At 51.2% G+C, this 23,258-nt stretch overlaps 1 protein-coding gene across 1 annotated transcript in view; it reads left to right on the forward strand.

Moving 5' to 3' along the window:
* Window positions 1-9,245: 9,245 nt before the first annotated feature.
* Window positions 9,246-23,258, forward strand: part of ACSBG2 (acyl-CoA synthetase bubblegum family member 2) — a 38,593-nt gene continuing 24,580 nt past the window's right edge. The window contains exons 1-2 of the mRNA XM_034404333.3: window positions 9,246-9,298; window positions 20,881-21,073. Of these exons, the coding sequence (XP_034260224.2) occupies window positions 20,958-21,073 (116 nt within the window). The 5' untranslated portion in view covers window positions 9,246-9,298; window positions 20,881-20,957. The remainder of the gene's footprint in view (window positions 9,299-20,880; window positions 21,074-23,258) is intronic.

The raw sequence follows: 23,258 nt of genomic DNA on the forward strand, positions 1-23,258 counted from the left end.
CAGGGACGAAGCGACCTAGGGCACAAAATAACCTGAGTATTTTTAGCGGCATGGCCCTTCAGCAGAGCTGCTCTTTGACCCCCGCTTAAGACGCTTCTCCGTTTCGCCAGAACAAAAGTATTTCACAAGTAGCGTTAGGTTTTTTTCCTTCCTCGGTTTCCCGTTCGTCCCCGGTTTTGGCAGCCGGGAGGATTCGTAGACCGGGTTTTTCTGCTGGTGGGGACGGGCGGACACACACACACACACACACACACACACACACGTATGTCTCCAGAAATGTGGACAGCTGCTGTTTGCGCTCAGAGTGAAGGTCCCCCCTCCCCCTTTAGAACCACTTCACCTTGTAAAAAAGAGCTCCTCTTTTGCCCTCTTCTCTTGAGGAGCCGTTCTTGCGGGACCCCTCAATGGGAGGGGCTTGTCTGCAAAGCCCACCCTCTTTCCCCCCCCCCAAACACTTGACCCACCGAACTCTCTCCCCAAACACGAGGGCCCTCCCCACCTTTCGAAGCACCCACATGTTTTCACGGAGCCGGAAGTGGTCAGTCGGGGGGGGAGGGGTGTCCCAACCTTTGAAGACTTGTGGACTTCAACTCCCAGAAGTCCACTGGCTGGGGGAATTCTGGGAGTTGAAGTCCAGAGATCTTCTGATTTGGACGCCCCTTTTGTAGATTGAACGGATCCTCCCTAAATTTGGATTTTTATTATTTTGGGTCAGATGTGCCATTTCAGGGATGTTTTCCCCCCTCGCATCCGTTCTTTTGGTATTTTGTAAAAGTTAAAAAAAAAAAAAGTATTTTGGAGAGCAATCTCCTACAGGATCAACTGATCCCCCTCAGTTTTGCAGTTCGTTTCTTTGGGGGGGGGGTGGCCCCCCATGCTTTTTATGGAGATTTCTAATCTCCCAGCCAGGTGAGCTCCGTAGGGCCTTTCTCTGCTCCTTGCTTTGACCAGACGCATCACAACGGTAGGTAACTACAATGAAGCATCTCTCGTTATTCCCCCCCACCCCCTGTTTTCATTGCCAAGTGCGCCAATCCCCCCCCCCCACCTGTCCCATCTCAGGTTCTCCCCGTGGGTGGAGATGGGGGCAAGGGGGGGGGGGCTGGGACCGGTCTGGCCTTGAGAACAAAAACGGGGGATTTTGCACCCTCAAAACGAACAAGTCCTTAAGGCAAGTATTGGAACGCTTCGGTTTCTCTCTCCCGGAGCGAAGGTATTAAATCAACCCAGGCGCGTTAAAAATTGGTTTTTAAGGGAAAAAAAAACAAAAAAAAGTCAGGGGTGGGGAGGGAAATGTTTGTAATAAGTTATGGGATTGTGGTCATTTTTTTTTTTTTTTTTTGGGGTCCTGACTTTTAAGCTTTTTTTGTTACATTTGTGGAAATTTATGGAGGAGTTTTATAGGAAAAATTTAAAACAAAAAAAAAAAAAGAGAGAACCTGAAATAAAAGGTGAAAGTTGCAATCTGGAGGGGATGTCATTTTTTTTTTCCTCTTGGGGGGAGAAGAGGGGGGCTTTGGCATCAAGACAGGTGTGCCCATCCAGCTGTGGACATTTTGAGGGCTCGGCTGGTTCTTCACTCTTCCCCCCCTCCCCAGCCCCCTCCTCGTGAACCAGAAAGGAGCCCAAAGGCAGTGAGGCCTCGCGTGTCCAGGTGAGCCTCATTCACCCACCTGGAAGGGGAGGGGGGTCTCCCTGAGAGCAGGGCAGGTGAGAGGGAAGGAGGGGTCTCCACCTAACTCCCTTGACTCTTAACTGCCTGCTGTGTCATGGTCTGGAAGAAGACAGGGAGGAAAAGGAGGGAGGGAGGAAGAAATGGGGTAGAAAGATAAAAGGGAGGGAGGAAAGAAGGACGGGGTGAAAAGGGAAGGGAGGAAGGAGAAGAAGAAAGGAAGGAAAGGAGGGAGGGAGGAAGAAATGGGGTAGAAAGATAAAATGGAGGGAGGCAAGGACTGAAAAGGGAAGGGAGGAAGGAGAAGAAGAAAGGAAGGAAAGGAGGGAGGGAGGGAGGAAGAAATGGGGTAGAAAGATAAAAGGGAGGGAGGAAAGGACGGTGAAAAGGGAAGGGAGGAAGGAGAAGAAGAAAGGAAGGAAAGGAGGGAGGAAGAAATGGGGTAGAAAGATAAGAGGGAGGGAGGAAAGAAGGACGGGGTGAAAAGGGAAGGGAGGGAGGAGAAGAAGAAAGGAAGGAAAGGAGGGAGGAAGAAATGGGGTAGAAAGACAGGAGGGAGGGAGGAAAGAAGGACGGTGAAAAGGGAAGGGAGGAAGGAGAAGAAGAAAGGAAGAGAAGGAGGGGAAGGAGAAAGGGGAAGGAAAGGGAGGAGAAGAGAGGGATGTCACCTTATAGCTTGACTACTGCAATCTGCTCAGTGTGGGGCTGCCCTTGAAGGCCACCGAAAGCTGCAGCTGCTCCAGAAGGCAGCCAGGTGGGCAGTGAGGGACATGCCCCACAAGCCTCACTGACTGCCAGCTGGCTTCTGGGGGCAGGTCAAGGTGCCCGGGGCGACCTATAAAGACCAACACGGCGCAGGGCCCGGAGACTTCAGGAACCGCCCGTCTCGGAGCAGCTGCCGGTAGTTCTCACACAAGGTAGCTGCGCCATCAGCTATGCCCCCCCCCCGCCTCCTCTGCCACACTGCCTGCTATTTATATATTCATATTCAACCTGTTCTCCAAAGCCCCCGAAGGCCAGACAAGGAAGAATGGATGGAAACTGATCAAGGAGAGACTCAACCTGGAAATGAGGAGGAATTTTCCTGACGGGGAGAACGATTAACCCGTGGAACTGCTTGCCACTGGACGTTGTGGCAGCTTCATCCCTGGAGGGGAGAGGAGAAGAGACTGGACTGCCCTCTTGTCAGAACTGGTGTAGGTAGGGTCTCCTACTCGAGCAAGATCCCTTCCAACGCTCTCTTTCTCTTACGTTTGATGGGCTTCTACTAACCTACTTGAAATGAAATTTATTTTGGATGGTCCCTGTACGATACGCCATATGCTAAATATGGCATGTGGGCCTCAGATAAATATAATAAATAATAAAAAAATACCTCAAGCACCCACTACGGCAGTGTTTCTCAACCTTGGAAGCTTGAAGATGGGTGGACTTCAACTCCCAGAATCCCCCAGCCAGCAGCGCTGGCTGGGGGATTCTGGGAGTTGAAGTCCACCCATCTTCAAGCTTCCAAGGTTGAGAAACACTGCACTATGGCAACTTTACAAGCTGTGGACTACAACTCCCAGAATCCCTGGCTGGCTCAGGAATTCTGGGAGTGGAAGTCCGTAAGTCGTAAGGTTGCTATACGGACAGTCCTCGACTTAACCACCACCGCTGAGCCCAACATTTCTGTTGTTAAGCGAGACGTCTTAAGTGAAGTTTTGCCCCATTTTACGACCTTTTAAGCCCCCGGTGGTTAAGTGAGCCACTGACGTCGGTAACCCGGCTGTTAAGTGAATCCGGCTTGCCCGTTGCTTATCAGGCGGTCGCAAAAGGGGATCACGCCATACCTCCCCCTTCACCCCCTCTGGGGACACTGCGACCGTCGTAAACACGGACCTGTTGCCAAGCATCTTGAATTTCGATCGCGTGACGACGGAGATATCTGCAACTGTTGAAAAACGGCCACAAGTCCCCTTTTTCAGTGACGTAGCTTTGAATGGTCACTAAGTGAACCGTGATAAGTCGAGGACCACCTGTAGTTGTAAAGAGGTAACAGGAAGAGTGTTAAGTCTTCAGTAGCCAAGATTTTTTTATTTTTTTTTTTAAAGGACAAACTCTTTTAAATGAACACATCTTATTCAAAGGGAGAAACTTTCCATATTATTGGACTTCTGCAAGAACCCAAGCTGTGAGAAGGGTTTTTTTTTTTTTTAACTTTAATTTTATTTATTTATTTGACTCAAAAGATCGATACGGTTGCCCAGATTGAACAATGCGGCTCTCGGCAGTTTACAAGCAGAACCGATCGAGCTAATCTCCTTTGGAAAACAACAGTAACGGCTCGCATTTGTAGCCTCCGGGGGTTTATTTATTAACTAAAACTAATAAAATCTTATTTTTAATGTGGTCTGGGGAAACAATTGGGTTTTGAAGGCTGGCTTCCACCAAGACAGGTTTTTCCTGTTTTATTCTCTTGTTTTGGTTAGCAGGTCCTGTGCGTTTAATATGGAAACTGATCGATAAATAAGATTTCCCTACGTGAACAGGAAGACGGGAAGCCCGCTCCTCTCCAGAAAATGTGGATTTTAGCCCTGCTCGGTTGACGTCTTCCTTGGCGCGCCAAGCGATCTTTCCTGATGGGAAATCCAACAGCTGCTCTCAACCTGAATTTCACCTTATCTACCTGCCGTGATCAGATCCTAATCCATCACAGCTTCCCTTTTGTCTGCTGATCATTTTTTTTTTTAATTAAAAGTTTGTTTATACGCAGGCGTGGGAGAGCCCAGCAGCTGAAAAGGTGCCCAGGTTTTTGAGGTAGGCAGGCAGACGGACGGACAAAAGAGCCAGAGGGGGGGGGGGGAAACTAGGCCAGCCACTCTCTTCACCCCTGCAGATTAGACAAACCTAGTTTGGTGGTTAGTTTGTACATCAGATTTGGTTAAAGCGGTAACAGGGATTGGGGTTCTTCTGTGTGTGTGATAGGAAGCTGGAACACTGGGCTAAAGAAACTATGACCCAAACTAGGTAACATCAGTGCTAATCCTGATGATGTTCCCTAGATGGGTCATGAAACGTCTGCAAGAAAACAAGGCAAGCTCAGAAAGCACCAGCGCTCCTCCTCTTCTTTCTCCTCCTCCTCCTCTTCTCCCTCCAATCCTTCCCTTCCTCCTCCTCTTCCTCTCCGCCAACCCCTCGTCCCTCCTAGCACCGATGACGTTCCCTAGTTGGGTCAGGAAACGTCTGCAAGGAAACCACTAAGCTCAGAGGGCACCAAGGACCCCACAGTCCTCCTCCTCCTCTCTGCTAACCCCTCCTAGCACTGATGCCGTTGCCTAGTTGGGTCAGGAAACGTCTGCAAGGAAACCGCCAGGCTCCAAGAACCTCCTCATTTCAACCCTGAGCTACACAAATTTTCCTTGATCGATAAATATGGGACAGGGGTTGCTCCTCTGTCCTGGTCCTGTTAGATCTCTCAGCGGCTTTTGATACCATCGACCATGGTATCCTGCTGCGTCGGTTGGAGGGGTTGGGAGTGGGGGGCACCATTTTGCAGTGGTTCTCCTCCTATCTCTCCGACCGGTTGCAGTCGGTGTTGGCAGGGGGGCAGAGGTCGACCCCGAGGCGCCTTGTTTGTGGGGTGCCGCAAGGGTCGGTCCTCTCGCCCCTCCTGTTCAACATTTATGTGAAGCCACTGGACGAGATCATCTGTGGCTTTGGGGTGGAGTTCCATCAGTACGCTGACGACACCCAGCTGTACATCTCCACCCCAGACCACCCCAATGATGCCCTTGAAGTGATGTCCCAGTGCCTGGAGGCCGTGCGGGTCTGGATGGGGAGGAACAAACTCAGGCTCAACCCATCCAAGACTGAGTGGCTGTGGCTTCCGGCATCCCAATATAGCCAGCTGGTGCCATCGCTGGCTATTGGGGGCGAATCACTGGCCCCCACAGAGGGGGCTCTCAACTTGGGCGTCCTCCTGGACGCACGGCTGTCTTTAGAAGAGCATATGACGGCCATGGCCAGGGGGGCTTTTCATCAGGTTCGCCTGATTCGCCAGTTGCGCCCCTTTCTGGATCGGGACTCCTTACGCACAGTCACTCAAGCACTTGTCACTTCCCGCCTGGACTACTGCAATGTTCTCTACATGGGGCTCCCCTTGAGGAGCACCCGGAGGCTCCAACTGGTGCAGAATGCGGCCGCGCGGGGAATTATGGGAGCAATGGGGCGCTCCCATGTGACACCTCTCCTGCGTGAGCTGCATTGGCTCCCTGTGGTCTTCCGGGTGCGCTTCAAGGTGTTGGTTACCACCTTTAAAGCGCTCCATGGCTTAGGGCCTGGGTACTTACGGGACCGCCTTCTGCCACCGATAGCCTCCCACCGTCCAGTTCGCTCCCACAGAGAGGGACTCCTCAGGGTGCCGTCAGCCAGGCAATGTCGGCTGGCAACCCCCAGGGGGAGGGCCTTCTCTGTGGCAGCTCCTGCCCTCTGAAACGATTTGCCCCTGGAGATACGTAGGATACCAGATCTCCGTGCTTTTCACCGTGCCCTCAAAACTTTTCTATTTCATCAAGCTGGGCTGGCGTAAACCCCCCCCCCCTTTAGATATTTTTAATTGTAAATGGATTTTAGTCGGGAGGTTTTAAATTTTGGGCCAAAATTTGTTTAATTCTTTTAAAATTTAAAATTTTGTATTGGGATGTTTTTTATTCTAGGCTGTGCACCGTCCTGAGTCCAGCAGGAGAAGGACGGTATAAAAATTTAATAAAATAAAATAATAAATAAATATTCTGATATTCCTCTCATTCAAAGAGGGGACCTCGAGGCATATCTGACATCCCCTTTATAGTTAAAGACGTCGAACAAAATGCCAGAGAAAAGTTGATTGGACAAAAGTAATTTCCCCCTTGCATAGTAAATCAGCTACATGTATTCAAACATGTTACATGTATGTCCATTGAAAGGAGGTCTGACCACAGAAGGGGCACAAAATTGAAGATACTAATGAGGAAAGAGCTGGTTTGACCTTCACAAAGGGAAAAAAATAGACACCAATTAGCAGTAATCAGCTTTTTCTTATCAGGAGGCATTTTCCAGACATCCCCTCCTATAACTTATCTTTTCAGTTAGAAATGTCAGAGGCTGTCAATCAATCAATAAATCCATCCATACAGCAATAGGATAAAGTTTTCCCACTTTCCATTCTGTAACGGTTTGTTACACCCTTATCACCATTTTAAGAGAGAGAAAAATAAGTCAAATCGAAATGCAAAAATAACTATTTGAGTTAACAAGTCGAACAATACAGGCAGACCTGACGTACGACCACAACTGAGCACAAAATCTTCCGTCGCTAAGGGAGACGTTTGTGAAAGTGAGTTTTGCCCCATTTTACGACCTTTCTTGACACGGTGGTTAAGCGTGAACCTGGCTTCCCCGCATGGCGTTAGTATGTCAGGAGGTCGCAAAAGGAGATCGCATGACACATCCCGAGACACTGCCACCGTTGTAAGTGTGAATCCGAAGCATCTGAATTTGGATCGCGTGACCATGGGGACGCTGAAAGGATCGTATACGTGAAGATTTTTTTCAGTGCCCTTGTTAACGTTGAACAGGGACTAAATGAACTGTTGTAAATTGGGGATTACCTATAAAATGGTATTACAAATAATAATACAACGGTATTATTGCAATTCTGGGAGGGTGGGAAGGTGGGTTTGTCTACATCAGTGTTTCTCAACCTTGGCCGCTGGACGATGTGTGGACTTCAACTCCCAGAATTCCCCAGCCAGCTCTGCTGGTCTACATGGTGGCAGAAAGCAAAAAAGATGGGGAGGGGTGCTTTCGTCCTTCTGCCACTGACCCCCTTTGCCCACTGACCACCCAGCCGATGCCAGCCTTCCCTCCCCTTGGGGGGTGGGGGAGATCCACCCACTCAACCCAAAAGCTGCTACGACTCAGGGTTGTATAAACAGAGGCATAGGATCAAAATCACGTGAAGTATTCATACCCCCTTTGTAAAACTTTAGTAAGGCCACCCCTGGATCCGATTTTGGTCACCACCTTACAGAAAAGAGGTTGAGACTTTGGGAAAAGTGCCGAGAAGAGGAAGTCGGATGATCAAACGGATGAAGAAGGGATGCAGGAATTGGCTCTGGCCAGTCTAGAGAAAATAAGGACCGGGGGGGGGGGGGACATGATAGCATTCTAGTATTTTGAGGGGCTGCCCCAAAGAGGAGAGGGGGGAGTTCTCCCTATTCTCCAAAGCCCCTGAAGGCAGGACAAGAAGAAGCGAGGGATGGAAACCAATCAAGGAGAGAAGCCACCTGGAATTAAAAGAGTAGCTTCCTGACAGTCAGGACAATCAACCAGCGGAACTGCTTGCCACCAGAAATGGTGGGTTCTCCATCTCTGGAGATTTTTGAACAAGTGAATGGACAACCATTTGTCTGAAATGCTACAGGTCTCCTGATTGGCTGGGGGGGGAGGGGAAACAGCTGCGGGGGGGGGCGCTTCAGGCCGCGCCATTCACAAAAAATCCACCGTGGCTGACTTCCTACGCTACTTCCTTCTCCGCGGGGCAGATAGAGCCCCGCTCCCGCCTGATGCAATCGGCCCGGCACGTGCGTCTCTCCCAGGAGCGCCCCCACCTCCTGCCCCCCCCCGCGCCACGTGGGCCGCTCTCCCATCCATCCCTCCGTCCAACCAGCCTCCATTCATTCATTCATTCATTTGAATCTCACTAGGCTCCAGGGGGACTCAGCCTTGCAGCCTTCCCAGGTTTCTAAAATGAGGAGCCAGATTGTTGGGGGGCAAAGAGGCTGACTCCGTAAACCGCTTAGACTGCAGTGTTTCTCAACCTTGGAAGCTTGAAGATGGGTGGACTTCAACTCCCAGAATCCCCCAGCCAGCGCTGCTTCAAGCTTCCAAGGTTGAGAAACACTGGCTTAGAGGGAGCTTTGAAGCCCTTGGAAGCGGTATATAAGTCTAAGTGCTAAATGGGGAGGGAGGGAGGGGCAAGAGGCTGACTCTGTAAGCCGCTTAGAGAGGGCTGTAAAAGCACTGTGAAGCGGTATATAAGTCTAAGAGGTAAGTGGGAAGGAAGGAAGGAAGGAAGGAAGGAAGGAAGGAAGGAAGGAAGGAAGGAAGGGGCAATAGGCTGACTCTGTAAGCCGCTTAGAGAGGGCTGCAAAAGCACTGTGAAGCGGTATATAAGTCTAAGAGCCAAGTGGGAAGGAAGGAAGGAAGGAAAGGAAGGAAGGAAGGAAGGAAGGAAGGAAGGAAGGAAGGAAGGGGCAAGAGGCTGACTCTGTAAGCCGCTTAGAGAGGGCTGTGAAGCATTGGGAAGCGGTATATAAATCTAAGCGGGCTATTGCTATGCAGCCAGCCATTCAGCCAGCCAGCCGTTCGTTCATTCATGCTTTCGGGCGGGAGGTCAACGACCGCGAGTAACTCGGCACGCGCGCCCCGCCCTCCTCCTCCTCCTCCCCTGAGCCCCGCCCCTTTTGGCTTCCCGGAGGCACGAGCCACCCCCCCCTCTCCAGCTGTCCCGCGCAGGCCCCGCCCACGCCCCTCCCTCCCTCCCTTTTTCAAAAGCAGCCGGCTCGGGGGAGCGGCGCTTACTGGAGGCGCTGGAGGCGAAGGGTGAGTGTGCGGGACGGGGCGCGGGGCTGAGCGGCTTTGCGGGGCTGCCTGCTGGGGCGTCCCGGGCTCTGGGAGGGGGCCGGACGGGGCTCCCCTCGTTGCCCCCTTTCCCCCCAACCCCCAAACCCGGCCCTCGGGGGCTTCCCGGGACTTCGCCAACCCGGCGCCCGCCAGCTGCTTTGGGAGCCCGGCTGCCCGAGGGGAGGTCCGGCGCGGGCTTTGCTGGCTTGCAAGGCGGCCGCCTCTGGCCAGCTCTCCCGCCCGGCGCCGCCTGGGAGGCCGAGGGGAAGCCCAGGATCCTCGGAGGAGGAGGAGGAGGAGAAAAAATCCCCAGCCGAGTCCTCGGGTTCGGTGCTCAGCTCTATCGACGCCGTTCTTACGTTCGGCGTGTAACGGGGAAGCGAGCTCCTCCTCCTCCTTTTCCCCACAACAACCCTGTGAGGTGGGAATGGGGGTCCAAAGTCAACCAGGAACTCGTGGTCGGGCCAAAGTCACCTAACCATCTTTCGTGGCTAAGGAAGGAACTAGAACTCCCCGTCTCCTGATGACTGGCCTAAAGTCACCCAGCCTTCTTGGATAACAGTCGGGAGGGACCTTGAAGGGCTTCTAGTCCAACCCCCTGCCGGGCCATTTCGGACAAACGGTTGACTTTCACAGCTAAGGCAGGACTAGAACTCGCCGGCACCTGGCGACCATCCCAAAGCCAGCAAGCCAGGTGGCCATCTTCCATAGCTAAGGCAGAACTAGAAGTCCCCGTCTCCTGCTCTCTAGCCTGCTGCTTTAACCACTAGGCCAAATTTTTTTATTTATTTATTTATTTTTATATGCCGCCCTTCTCCGGAGACTCAGGGCGGCTTACAGTGCATTAAGCAATAGCCTTCATCCTTTTGTATATTTATACAAAGTCAGCTTATTGCCCCCACAAACCGGGTCCTCATTTTACCCACCTTAGAAAGGATGGAAGGCTGAGTCAACCTTGAGCCTGGTGAGAATTGAACTCACAGTAATTGCAAGCAGCTGGATGTTAAATGCTGCCTTAGTAGGAGGCATTAGCCTCCTACGCCACTCAGGCTCAAATACATCCCCTTTGCTGCTCTCTCCCTCGATGGAAGGAGGGGACCCCTCGATGACCCCTTCGGTCAGAACCCCTCGCCCCTCTTCCCCGGCTCTTTCTTCCTCCCCATGGGTTCCTTGGTGGGGGGTTCTTTGCATTTCATCATTCCAGCAGCTCCTTGAAACAACCCTCCCCGAAAGGCCTGTGGGGCCGGGGATGATGGGAGGTGGTGGCCCTCCCATCTGGAGGACTTGCCAGCCCTTCGGAGGGGAGGCGGGGCAGACTGGAGAGAACTCAACTGTCACCTTGTTGCCAGGGGCTGCAGATGCGAATCTTGCTAGGCTGGTTGGGCCACTCCTCCCCGCCCTTCTGATGGCCAGAAAATGGGGAGACCCCTTCTTAACCCTCCCTGCCCCCCGTCGCCCTCCCCACCAGCCTCTCCTAATCCCCATCTCCCTTCCCAGACCTCCAGGAAAGCTTCGTCGTCCTCTCCTTATTTTCCTAGATATTCTCGCTCCTTTCCTTTCAGACGGACCCCCAGTGTGCAGAGGGAGAAAAATGAGGGGACCCCAAAATTGGGAGGGGTCGGGGGGGCGGCCTTTCCCTACTCTCAGATTTTATCCAGAAGCTTTAGGGAAGCGGGGCAGAATTAAAACTCAGCTGGGAGGAGAAAGCTCTTCTTAGGAATAATTCCCAGCCATTGAACCATTGAAAAAAACAATTGAAAATTCCCAGCCATTGAACCATTGAAAACAACCCCTGGCTGTTGGTTTACATGGTTTTTCTCGCTGTGGGTCCTTCAACACAACACGGCTTGTGCTCTCACACGGCTGGGCGAGGGTGCAAAGCCAGGCGTGACAAGTGGATCGTTCTTTTGCCGAAAACATTTCCTCCTTTCGAACAATGCCTCTGATTGATTAGCGGCAACGGCCGGTTATGGTTATACAACCGGGCGCACGTGGGGAGGTTATTCCGCCGTGATGACAACCGGGAAGAAGTCCTCCTCCCCATATTCAGAGAAGGGGGCGGGCCCTGGAGGGCTGTGGCCCATGGGGGATGATGTCCCAATCGATACGGAAGGGGGAATTCATGGGGAAGAGAAACTGGGCGCGCCTCGATCTCGCTCGACTCACAGACGCGAGGGAGCCCCACATGTTGGCTTGGTGAATTTTGCTCTGTTTTACAAACTCTTCTTGCCGGCGTTGTTAAGCGGACCGCTGCAGTGGTTCAGTTAGCGACACGTTGTTGAGTGCATCCGGCTTCCCTGTCAACTTTGTCCGTCAGAAGGTCTCGAAAGGGGGATGCCGTGACCCCGTCATCAATATGAGTCAGTTGTCCGGCATCCAGATTTTGATCGCTTAGCCATGGCGGGAGGGGATGCTGCAATGGTCGTAAGAGTGAAGAACAGCCATAAGTGTGAAAAACAACCAAGTCGCTTTTTCTGGTGCCGTCGTAACTTCGAACTGTTGTAAGTCAAGGACTGGCTGTGTTCTGTGGCCATTAATGGGGTTCCTGCTTGTTGTGCCTTGACTCAACTGAGCAGCTTGAAAGAACAATTAGGGGCACACGCGTGTGCAGCCTCTTGCTCCCGGGAATGAAGGTGCCAGAACTCTCGTGGGGAGGGGGCCTTAGTTCTACAAAGACCCCTTCAGAAGCCTTCCTCCTGGTGGGTCTGCCACTTCTGGAGCTTCTTCTCTACTTGCCGGTAAGCCCCCCACCATGTGGGACCTCTGGAACGAAGAGGGACAAGCACCGTCTCCAGGTAGAGACCCCTGCCCCAAATCTTTCAGCCGCTCGCTGTGGGTGCTTTTGCTTTGCCCCCCATCCTGATCTCAGGTGTTCAGGATGCCTCTGGGTAGCAATCTGGGGGGTCCTGGGTGCTCCTCTGGGCCTGGTGGTTTGTTTGCGGACGTTTCGTGACCCAACTTAGGTAACGTCATCTGTGCTAGAAGGGAAGAGGGGTTGGCAGAGAGGAGGAGGAGGAGGAAGAAGAAGAGGAAGAAGAAGAAGAAGAGGAAGAAGAAGAAGGGGAAGAAGGAGAAGAGGAAGAAGGAGGAGGAGGAGGGGCTGGTGCTCTGTGAGCTGGGTTGTTTTCTTGCAGGAGTTTCATTAACCAACTAGGTAACATCATCAGTGCTGGAAGGGAGTAGCAGTTGGCTCTCTGTTGATATAGTAACTACTGAGTTACCCTCTCCGTGTTGGTGAGAAAGTGTTTTCTTTTCCCTTTGGCAGTTCCTTGGTTAGGGTGTTGCTTATCTGTTTGTCTGGTATTAATCCCTGCTTCTCTGAGTCCTTGATGTTTCTAAGCTTGCCTACCTTTCATTGCCCAACTAGGTAACACAATCAGTGCTAGAGGGAATTAGCCATCAATCTTCTTTTTGGAAAAGAAGTGCATCTCTAAAGATCACCTGTCCGTTGCCCCAAATTCGCCCCACCTTTAATGCAATATCTCTGGCGTTCTTTCCTCCTGCTTTGAAAGCGGAATTTCTCAATGCAAGTAGTCCCTGATTCCATTTAAAAGCAGAAAGGAGTAATTTCCTCACATTGTAGAATTCTAGGGCTGGGAGGGCCCTTGAGGCCGTCCAGTCTACCCCCACCCAGCTTGCTCAAGGCAGGAATCCCAGTTAAAAGCCTCCTTGCTCAACCTTTGCGTGAAGAGGTGCTCGCCAGATCCCTGGGAAAGTGATCCCGCTCTGGGATCACTTGGGTAGATGATATGCTGTCACTTCAGTGAGACTCTTAGCAACCACAACACAGATAAGTCCTCAACTTACAACAGTTCGTTTAGTGACCATATGAAATTACAACATCACTGAAAAAGGGACGTATGACCATTTTTCACACTTACGACCATTGGAGAATCCTCACGGTCACGTGATCAAAATTTCGGACGCTCGGCAACTGACTCGTAGTTATGACGGTCGCAGGGTTCCGGGATCACATGATCCTCTTGCGACCAGCAAAGTCCATGAGGAAGCTGAATTCACTTAACAACCGTATAACTCCCTTAACGACTGTGACGAAGCGTTTAACAATTCTGGCAAGAAAGGTTGTAAAACAGGTCAAAGCTCACTCAGCAACAGTCTTGCTCAGCAATGGAAGCTTTGGGCTCAGTTGTGGTCGTAAGTCGAGGACTACCTGTAGTTAGACTGGGTCTTGAAAGTAGGGTTTTTTTTCTCTTGGTTTTCTGTCGGACTCTGGCTCTCCTGGGACTGAAGCCCCCTCAGATGCGTCCTATTTATTTTATTTATTTATTTGTTCAACTTGTATGCCGCCTTTCTCCGAAGACTCAAGGCGGCTTACAATGCATTTAAAAACCATATATACAAAAATTAAAAATTAAAACATTAAAAACAATTTTTACAGGAAAGGAGGGGGTCTTGACCCACTTAGATATTGGGTGGGGGGCACCACACACCCCTCCCCAATCTTTTCTTTTCCTTCCATCTCTTGGTTAATACAGGGAGTCCTCGACCTATGACCACAATGGAGCCCCAAAATTATGTTGCTAAGTGAATAAGATGATTTATTGGGTTAGGGATTTTTTGTCTTCCCTGTGAGTTGTATTGTGTGTGGGGGGGGGGTGCACTGAGGGAGCTCCACCAATCTCCTTGTACATACGTTGTGCGCTGACAATAAAGATTTGAATTGGAATTGAAGTGAAACTTTTGGTTAGGTGAGTTTTGCCCCATTTTATGACTTTTCTTGCCACGGTTGTTAAGTGAATCTTTGCAATTGTTGAGTTAGTAACCCGGTGGTTAAGTGAATCTGGCTTCTCCCCCCCCCCCCCTCGATTTTGCTAATCAGAAGGTCTCAAAAGCACATCCCGTGACTCCAGGATGCCACAACCGCCATAAATACGAGTCGGTGGCCGAGCTTCTGAATTTTGATCCCTTGACTGGGGAGGCTGCCATGGTCCCCCGTCTGAAAAACGCTTCTGGGTTGCTTTTTTTAAGTGCCATCCAAACTTGGAAGGTGGTTAAGTTGAGGTCTGTTAGCCGTGCTCTGCCCCATCTGCCCTTAGCTTAAACTCTGCCAACTGTGCCCGAGGGAGGGAGGGAGGGAGGGGGAGAGGGCTCCGCTTTTCGGGTGAGGGCCGCCAGTTGCCTTCTCTGGGGGCAATCCGGTCGCTTGGCTTGGCAGCCACGTCAGCCTTCCGCTCAGAAGGGAGAGGGAAGGGGGGGGCCATGCTTCGCTCCGTCTGCCTCACCCCCACCCCTGGGTTGGGTGGGTGCCTACCTGGCATGCCTCCCTCAAGCCTCACCTGCCCCCCAGGCTATGGGTGAAAGGGTAGGCACCGGCACCTACCATCCTCCGAACAACTGCTTGCCAGCTCTCCTCCTCCTCCTCCTCTTCTTCCTCTCCTCTTTCTCCTCTCCTCTTCCTCCTCCTCTTCTTCCTCCCCTCCTCCTCTTTTCTTTCTCTCTTCCTCCACCTCCTTTCTACTCTTCTTCCTCCCCTTCCTCTCCTCTTTCTCCTCTACCCTTTTTACTCTTCCTCCCCTCCTCCTTTTCCTCCTCCTTCTCTTCCTCTCCTCTTTCTCCTCTACCCTTCCTCTTTCTACTCTTCCTCCTCCTCTTCCTCACCTCCTTTCTCTTCTTCCTCCTCTTCCTCTCCTCTACCCTTCTTCCTCTTTCTACTCTTCTTCCTCCCCTCCTCCTCCTTTCTACTCTTCTTCCTCTTCCTCTCCTTTCTCCTCTACCCTCCCTCCTCCTCTTTCTACTGTTCTTCCTTTCCTCTACCCTTCTTCCTCTTTCTACTCTTCTTCCTCTTCTTCCTCCCTCCTCCTCCTTTCTACTCTTCTTCCTCTTCCTCTCCTTCCTCCTCTTTCTATTATTCTTCCTCCTCTTCTTCCTCCCCTCCTCCTCCTCTTTCTACTCTTCTTCTTCCTCCTCCTCTCCTCTTTCTCTTCTATCCTTCCTTTTCTTCCTCCTCTTCTTCTTCCCCTCCTCCTCCTCTTTCTACTCTTCTTCTTCCTCCTCCTCTCCTCTTTCTCCTCTATCCTTCCTCTTCTTCCTCCTCTTCTTCCTCCCCTCCTCCTCCTCTTTCTACTCTTCCTCCTCCTCTTCCCCTCCTCTTCCTCTATCCCCTCTACCCCCTCCTCCTCGTCCTCTTTGGTAACACACACTCACACAGAGCCCTCTGGGGATAGTCTGCCCCGTGACGAGGCTTGGATGTTGCCGCTCGGCCCTCCCATTGGTGGAGGAGAGTTGGATGATTCAACAGCAGGTGTAGCCGAGGCTGCGGAGAGCAACAGGCGGATCTAATTAGAAGGGGGGGGGGATGAGAGACAGGCCAGCCCAAATCCTCCATGGGAAACTGCCTGCTTGCAAGCTACAACTGTTCTCTGCAGGGCCAGCTGCAGAGGTGGGGGGGTGTTGGCCAAGTCTGGGGGGGGGGGGAGCACCTCGGCTTCGCATTAAAATTGATGTTAAATTAATTCCAGAAAGAGTGCAGAGAAGAGCAACCAAGACATGTAGGGGGCTAGAGGCTAAAACATACGACGAACGGTTGCAGGAACTGGTCTAGTGAAAGGAAGGATTATGGGGGACAGGATAGCAGTGATACAATATTTGAGGGGCTACCCCAAAGAAGAGGGGGGGGTCAACCTATTCTCCAAAGCCCCTGAAGGCAGGACAAGAAGCAAAGGATGGAAACTCATTAAGGAGAGAAGCAACCTAGAATTAAGGAGAAATTTCCTGGCAGGGAGAACAATTAACCAGTGGAACTGCTTGCCACCAGAAGTTGTGAATGCTCCCAACACTGGAAGCTTTTAAGGAGAGATCAGACAACCGTTTGTCTGGAATGGTCTAGGTTTCCTGCTTGAGCAGGGGGTTGGACTAGAAGACCTCTCAGGTCCCTTCCAACTCTGTTATTCTATTAAAATGGAAAAGGGGGGAGCCCTGCTCCAGCATTAAGGCAGCTGCTGGTGCTTCCAGCTTTTCCTTTTGCAGGAAGCATCTGTTCAGCTGGCTTCTCCCATCCCTTGAGTAGAGGTTCCCCCCCCCCTTGGCGTGTGTTCCAGTGTGCGAGGGGCTTTGAGCCCCACCTGTAGGAAAGAGGTGGCCAGGGGGCTCGGGGAGATGGTCTGAACTTTGCCTCTTTGGTGTTGCAGCCTTCAAGAGGGTGTTTAAAACCGTTCCAAATCGGGGCTGTGCCCGATAAGCAGCTATCAACTGCACGATGTGCAAATAAGAAGCAGCCTGACTTTTTAACCCTTTCTCTCCTAGCTAAGAGTTTTGCAAGAGTCAAGGGGGCTCCTGCCCATGGCAAAAGTCCCTGGAAGGCTTCTGTGGGGAGGAGGGAAGCTTTGTCTCGAGTTTTTGGAGGCCCAGTTGAAAATCTTTCTTCAGATCCTGGCTGGGTCGCTCGCTGCGCTTAGCTTCATTTCGCTCCTCTGAACCGGGATTGTGTTGAATTAGCTGCAGTTGGCTCACATAACACGCTTAAGCTCTCAATGGTGGTTTGTAAGGCACGTGGCCAGGTTGCCGTTATACATTGTACATACGCTATGTTCAAGGGAGAATGTGTGAGAGGCCAGGTGCTGCCTCTTAGATTAGTTTAAGCAAGAGAATTGCTGGGAGGGGAATTGCAGTGAAATTTGGCTGTAAGGTGGATCATACAGTAGAATCCTGGGGCAAGAAGGGACCTCAGAGGTCTTCTAGTCCAACCCCTTGCCCAAGGCAGGCGTCCACAATCAGAATAGAATGAGATATGCCTGAAATGGACCATTTCTGAATTGTCTGAAAGGGCTGAGGGTTTCCTGCTTGGACTAGAAGACCTCGAAGGTCCCCTACCAACTCTGTTATTCTGCAGTAGGCCTTCTTTCTCTCCTGGGCTAAAGTCCTTGGACAGGTTCCTTGCTGCTGGCACTAACTCTTGTTTGCCAAAAGTCTGGTCTCCCCCCCCCCCACCCCTCTCCAGCAGCTGGAGGGTTGCTAAAAATATCGGACTCTTGCATAAGCTTTCTTTCTCAAACCCTTCTGTGAAAACAGACCCTTTGACCTGCTTGGCTGTCTCTCTGGAAGAAGGGCTCAGCTGACCTGAGCTGAGTGCGAGTGATGCAATGTGGAACACTCTCCGGATACTCTACGGTTTCGCCTTCTGGAATGGGGCAGGTTGCCTCAACCTTGGGGGCTTTCAGACTTCAACTCCCAGAATTCCCCAGCCGTCACCAGGGTGCCGGGTTTACCTTCTCCCCCTTAGCAACTCTTAAGACGGGTGGACTTCAGAATTCCCCAGCCAGCCCTGGGGCTACGGACCAATGAGGGGTGGGTGAAAACAGGGAGGTTGGGGCCTGGCGCAGCTCCGGGCTGATCCTTGCAAAAGAAATCTTCGTTCACCTCGTACCTGGGGAGGCTTTTTTTCCTGGGCTCCAGAGGCCCCTTAGTTGCTTCTCTCGCTCTCCTTCTCTTGGGAATTGGGGAGCAGAAGTCAGTCCGCGGGGGGACCTCAGCGGCTTTTCTTCCGGTTCTTGGTGTTTGCCAGGGTTACACCCGTATCTCTCTCCCCCGTTTTGTTTCAGGGCGTGTTCACCTTGGCGTTTTCGATAGCTGAGATAACTGCCAGGTCAATTTGACATGACAGTGGTTGGTGAACTGAAAGGAAACGGGCCTCGGGTTCAAATTTTAAGGGGGGGAAAAAGGCAGGGGAGCATTTTGATGCCCGTTGCGGACAGAATACTTTCACCCGGTCAAAATAGAATTCGGAACAGGAGAGGGTGAAGAAGCGAATGACACAGAGCATCGCTTAAAACGTCTGTCTCGGGAACACAGGGCGAGAGGGTTTTGAAGAGAGAACCTCCCTGTCCAAGAGCAGTCTACCAATGAACAGCCAGGAATATGTTGCTGCATGCCTCGTGAGTAGCATCTTCCTCTCCAGGAGGTCTGGGAAGAAGGAAGTTGCCAGATCAGATTTGGCTGTAGCTGATCCACTTTCAGGGGAAAGAAGAAAAAAAATCAGATTTAGTACTGACTTTGGGTCCTGAAACCTTAGCGGAACTTCCACGATCCAAGGCAGTTCACCTGAAAATTCTAGTTGTTTGGCTCCAATGACCAAAGGAACATGTGGTGTTTTTTTTAAATTGGTTAGACATGAAATGACGTCCTTCCAGTGAGCAAGTTTTAAACTGGCAACTCCTTGCAACAGGCTGCTCAGGAGTCGGTTCCGTGGAGCAAAACGTGCATTAAAAGGTCTGTGGTCCAAACAGGCTGGAAATTTCCCCCTCCCGCCCCTTTTTGTCTCCAAACAAAAACCTGACGTTTGCCAATTCGCCGGGGCTCGTCTGCCCGCCTCGATCAGTGTCTTAGCACACAAATGGAAGTTATTTTTGATCAAACCGGCGGAAATCCTTTGCGTGGTTTGCTGTGCCGGAAGCCGATTGAAATAGGTTGTTGGGGGTGGGGGAGAGGGAGAGGGAGACAGGCATGTGTCCATTCAAGGCTGAGGGCCGATGGGCTGATGTGACACGTCACCCGTGGCCTGGCAGGACCTCAACTGGGGGGGGGGCGGCTTCGGAGAAAAGGGGGGGCTTGAGCAATCCGGCTACTTGCCCCCACTTTGGATCTGAGCACATTTCCTGTTTTCAAAGAGGAAATGGATGCGCCGTCCCCTTTTCTCCTTCCCCAGTTGCAACAGGGGAGAAATCCAGATGTTAGTAACTCATGAGAAAAAAAACAAAACTTTTAGGTTAGAGCCTTGGTAGTACAGTGGTCTAAGGCACCCTGTTATTAAGCTGGTTATTAAGACCAGCTGCCTGCAATTTACTGCTGGTTCGAATCTCTCCAAGGCTCAAGGTTGACTCAGCCTTCCATCCTTTCTAAGGTAGGTGAAATGAGGACCCAGTTTGTGGGGGCAATAAGCTGACTTTGTATAAATATACAAAAGTATGAAGGCTATTGCTTAATGCACTGTAAGCCGCCCTGAGTCTCCGGAGAAGGGCGGCATATAAATCAAATTAAAAAAAAATAAAATTAGATGTCTATGGAGATTCTCAGGCATCCGGTTGCCCCAAAGGGGCTTTTCTTTTTTATTTCAAGAGACAACTAGACTTTTTGGGTTTTCTTTGAAGACGTTTCGCTTCTCCTCCAAGAAGCTTCTTTCTTTCTTTCTTTTTCCCAGAAGACAAATGGGTTGGTTTTGAATTTTGCAATTTCTGGAGTTCTTCAAAGCTGCTTCACTAGATGCCACCTGGATGGGGGGGGGGTGTGAGGGTCTCATCAGGTTGTCTTCGACTCCTGCTGACCACCTGGGTGGGATTTTCTCTAGCAGGAGGCTCTCCAACCCCAAACCTTCAGGTCTCCCAACCCTGTGAGGGAGTCCATCCTCCCCTTCACACACCCCTCCCAGGTCCTCCTCCTCTTTCTTTCCATCTTTCCCAGTCGGGGTTTGGCATTGACTGACAACGTGCTATCAAGTCACGTAAGCTCAAGAATCCAGATGGAATCCCGATAGATTTGAACGCTGGGCCCCGTCCAACAAAATGAAATTCAGTGGTGAGAAAAACAAGGCTTGACAAATGTTACAGGTGTACGTTAGGTGAAACCTGGCTCAAAAAACAGCTGTGAAAGGGAACTTGGAGTCTTTGTAGGCAATTAGTTAAACATGAGCCAGCAGCCGCCAAAAAAGCCAACGCAATCCTTGGCTGTATAAACAGAGGGATACAATCAAGATCAAGGGAGGCACTAATACCACTCTATAAAGCCTTAGTAAGGCCACACCTAGAGTACTACATCAGTTTTGGTCACCACAATGTAAAAAAGAGGTTGAGACTCTGGAAAGAGTGCAGAGAAGAGCAACCAGGATGATGAGGGGAGTGGAGGCTAAAACTTACGATGAACGGTTGCAGGAACTGGGCCTGGCTAGTCTAGGGAAGAGAAGGACCACGGGAGACAGGAGAGCATCTTCCAATATTTGAGGGGCTGCCCCAGAGGGGAGGAAGGGGGTCAAGCTATTTTCCGAAGGCCAGACAAGAAATTCATCCAGGAGAGATTCAACCTAGAAATAAGGAGAAAGTTTCCAGCGGAACAGCTTGCCACCAGAAGTTATGGATGCTCCATCATGGGAGGTTATTAAGAAGAGATTGGACCACCATTGGTCTGGAATAGGAGAGGGTTCCTGCTTGAGCAGGGGGTTGGACTAGAAGACCTCCAAGGTCCCTTCTAACTCTGTGATTCTGGCATTCTGATGGTGGGCTGATGCCAAGAATCATGAAGGGATTTTGCATTCAGAGGCTTGGGGATGGAAAGAAGGGGTGTGTGTCAACTTTTCATTGATTTCAAGGGCGACAGTGTTGGGGGAACCTTAAGGGTCATCTAGTCCACTCTTGGCCAACGATCCACAATTGCATGGCTGGAGGACTGCAAAAGCAACAGCCCGCCCGCCCGCCCCCCATCTCATCTCCGAAGGGTTAATACGTATAGCTTATTTTCTTTTTCTTTTCCTGTTCCTTGTCTGTGGTGTGGCTTCCCACACACGCCCGGAAGTGAGAAGGTGATACTAAGAGGCACTCTTTGATTTCTCAATTCAGGCTAAACCTTTCGGGCTTTCAAGAGCTTAGAGACGGTGTAAGGGATCCGTTTTCCGACCACCCCAGGCTCGGTCAAGATGGCAGCGGCAGCCGTGGTGAATGGATCCGTCCCTGCGGGACCAGTGACGCCTCCCTTCTCTGAACCGACGGACGTCTCGTTGAACGACATTGCGGTGACCGCCTCTTCGCCCAGGTGGGTGCTTCCTGTCTGTCTCCTTACCCGCATCCGAAGGGGATACACATTTTTACCATGGGGGTGTTTGAACCATTAAGTGGTGGGGGGAGGCAGGAGGGGAATCCAGTGGAGATTTGGTAAAACAAAGTTGAACTTATTTGGAACTGACCATCCTGATTTGCAGTTTAGTGGTCTGTATAAACCAGACATTCACGGCTTGCTCAAAACGCGCTTTACCCCACTTGTGTCAGCCGCGAACAACAGGACCCACACGTGTAGAGCTCAAACTTACAACAGTTCATTTAGGGACCAAATTTACAGCGGCGCTGGGGGGGGGGGAAAGTGACTTGTGACCATTTTTCCACACTTGCGACATGTTGCAACATCCCCACCGTCACGTGATCCAACTTCAGATGCTGGGCAACCGACTCCTAGTTACGACGGTCGCAGTGTCCCGGGGTCACGCGATCCCCTTTGGCGAAGTCAACGGGGAAGGTAGATTCCCTGAACGACCGTGTGACGAATTTAAGAACTGCAGTGATTTCACTAAACCGCTGTGGGAAGGACGTTTGTAAAATGGGGCAAAACTCACTTAACAGCTGACTGGCTTAGCCACAGAAATTTTGGGCTCCATTGTGGTCATAAATCGAGGACTACCTATATAGGTAGTCATCAGTGCTGGAAGGGAGTAGCAGTTGGCTCTCTGTTGATGTACTAACTACTGGGTTACCCTCTCCGTGTTGGTGAGAAAGTGTTTTCTTTTCCCTTTGGCAGTTCCTTGGTTAGGGTGTTGCTTATCTGTTTGTCTGGTGTTAATCCCTGCTTCTCTGAGTTCTTTTCTTTAAGTCCTTGATGTTTCTAAGCTTGCCTACCTTTCATTGCCCAACTAAGTAACACAATCAGTGCTAGAGGGAATTAGCCATCAATCTTCTCTTTGGAAAAGAAGTGCATCTCTAAAGATCACCTGTCCGTTGCCCCAAATTTGCCCCACCTTTAATGCAATATCTCTGGCCTTCTTTCCTCCTGCTTTGAAATCGGAATTTCTCAATGCAAGTAGTCCCTGATCCCCTTTAAAAGCAGAAAGGAGTTATTTCCTCACATTGTAGAATTCTAGGGCTGGGAGGGCCCTTGAGGCCATCCAATCCATCCCACCCCCCACCCCTCTTGTTCAAGGCTCCTTTCCCCGTTCTTCGAAATATGAATTTCAAAAGGTCATAAAATGGGGCAAAATTCACTTAACTGTTTCGTTTAGCAACGGAAATTTTGGGCGCAATTGTCTTCAGATGAGGACTATTACCTGTCACAAGAATCCTTAGTAGGGCTGGGTAGGGGGCTCCCGCTGCTCAAGTGTGGGCTTTGGGAACTGAGTGGGGCGTGGCCTTGATAGCTCATCTTGGGGGAAGCAACGAGGGTCCCGGTGTAGTCTTGGAAAGGCAAATGCTGATACCAGCTGAAGATTATCCAACGGGTATTACTTGGTGCCTCCCTGGGCATCACCTTGAGGGACGGTGGGTGGGGTGCAGGAAAACCCCAGTTTCACTCTTTTTTTTTTTCCCAGCAAGCAAACTGGTGGGGGGGTGGCAGGGGTGCTGTTTCTAGGCTGGGCAATTTCATGCAGGCCATGCCAGTTACCTTTTCTTCCCCCATGGCTTCCTTTCTCCGACGGAGGTCTTTACAGACTAAACAGCCTTTGCAGAAACGCTGGGCATCGGAGGAACAAGACTCCAGCATCAGGGACACTCACGCGCGTGTGTGATTTTCTGCTTTTGTTCTCTCTGCTCAAAAACAAGGGGTCTCTCCGACATGGATGCTGGCTTTGTGAGTGCCCCTTACAAGAAAGGAGTTCAGAGCCAGCTTTTCTCCTTCCATCCTTCCCTCCCTGTTACGATCCAGGGGAGGGTGCTTTGCTGAGGATGTGGGCCCCAGAGGTGGGAAAGCAGGGGCAGGATTTGGGCACGGCTACTCCACGAGTTCCAACAGGCTCGGGAAAGGCTCCATTCTGTGGCTTGCGGCTTCTCAGAAGAGAACGGTGATGGTTTTGGAGTGAAGGCTGGGGTGTGGCAACCGAGAAGGTCAACCCTGTAATTTGGGGGTACGGCCTATAGTGAAAGTCCTGTGCCCCCCCCCCAGCGTTGGTGGCTTGTGAATTACAGGGTGTGGCTCGGAGGGGAGGAAAACCTACGTCAAAATGTAGGGAGGTGGA

Source organism: Pantherophis guttatus, chromosome 1, assembly GCF_059756535.1.
Source record: "Pantherophis guttatus breed Tessera chromosome 1, ASM5975653v1, whole genome shotgun sequence".
Lineage (NCBI taxonomy): Eukaryota > Metazoa > Chordata > Lepidosauria > Squamata > Colubridae > Pantherophis > Pantherophis guttatus.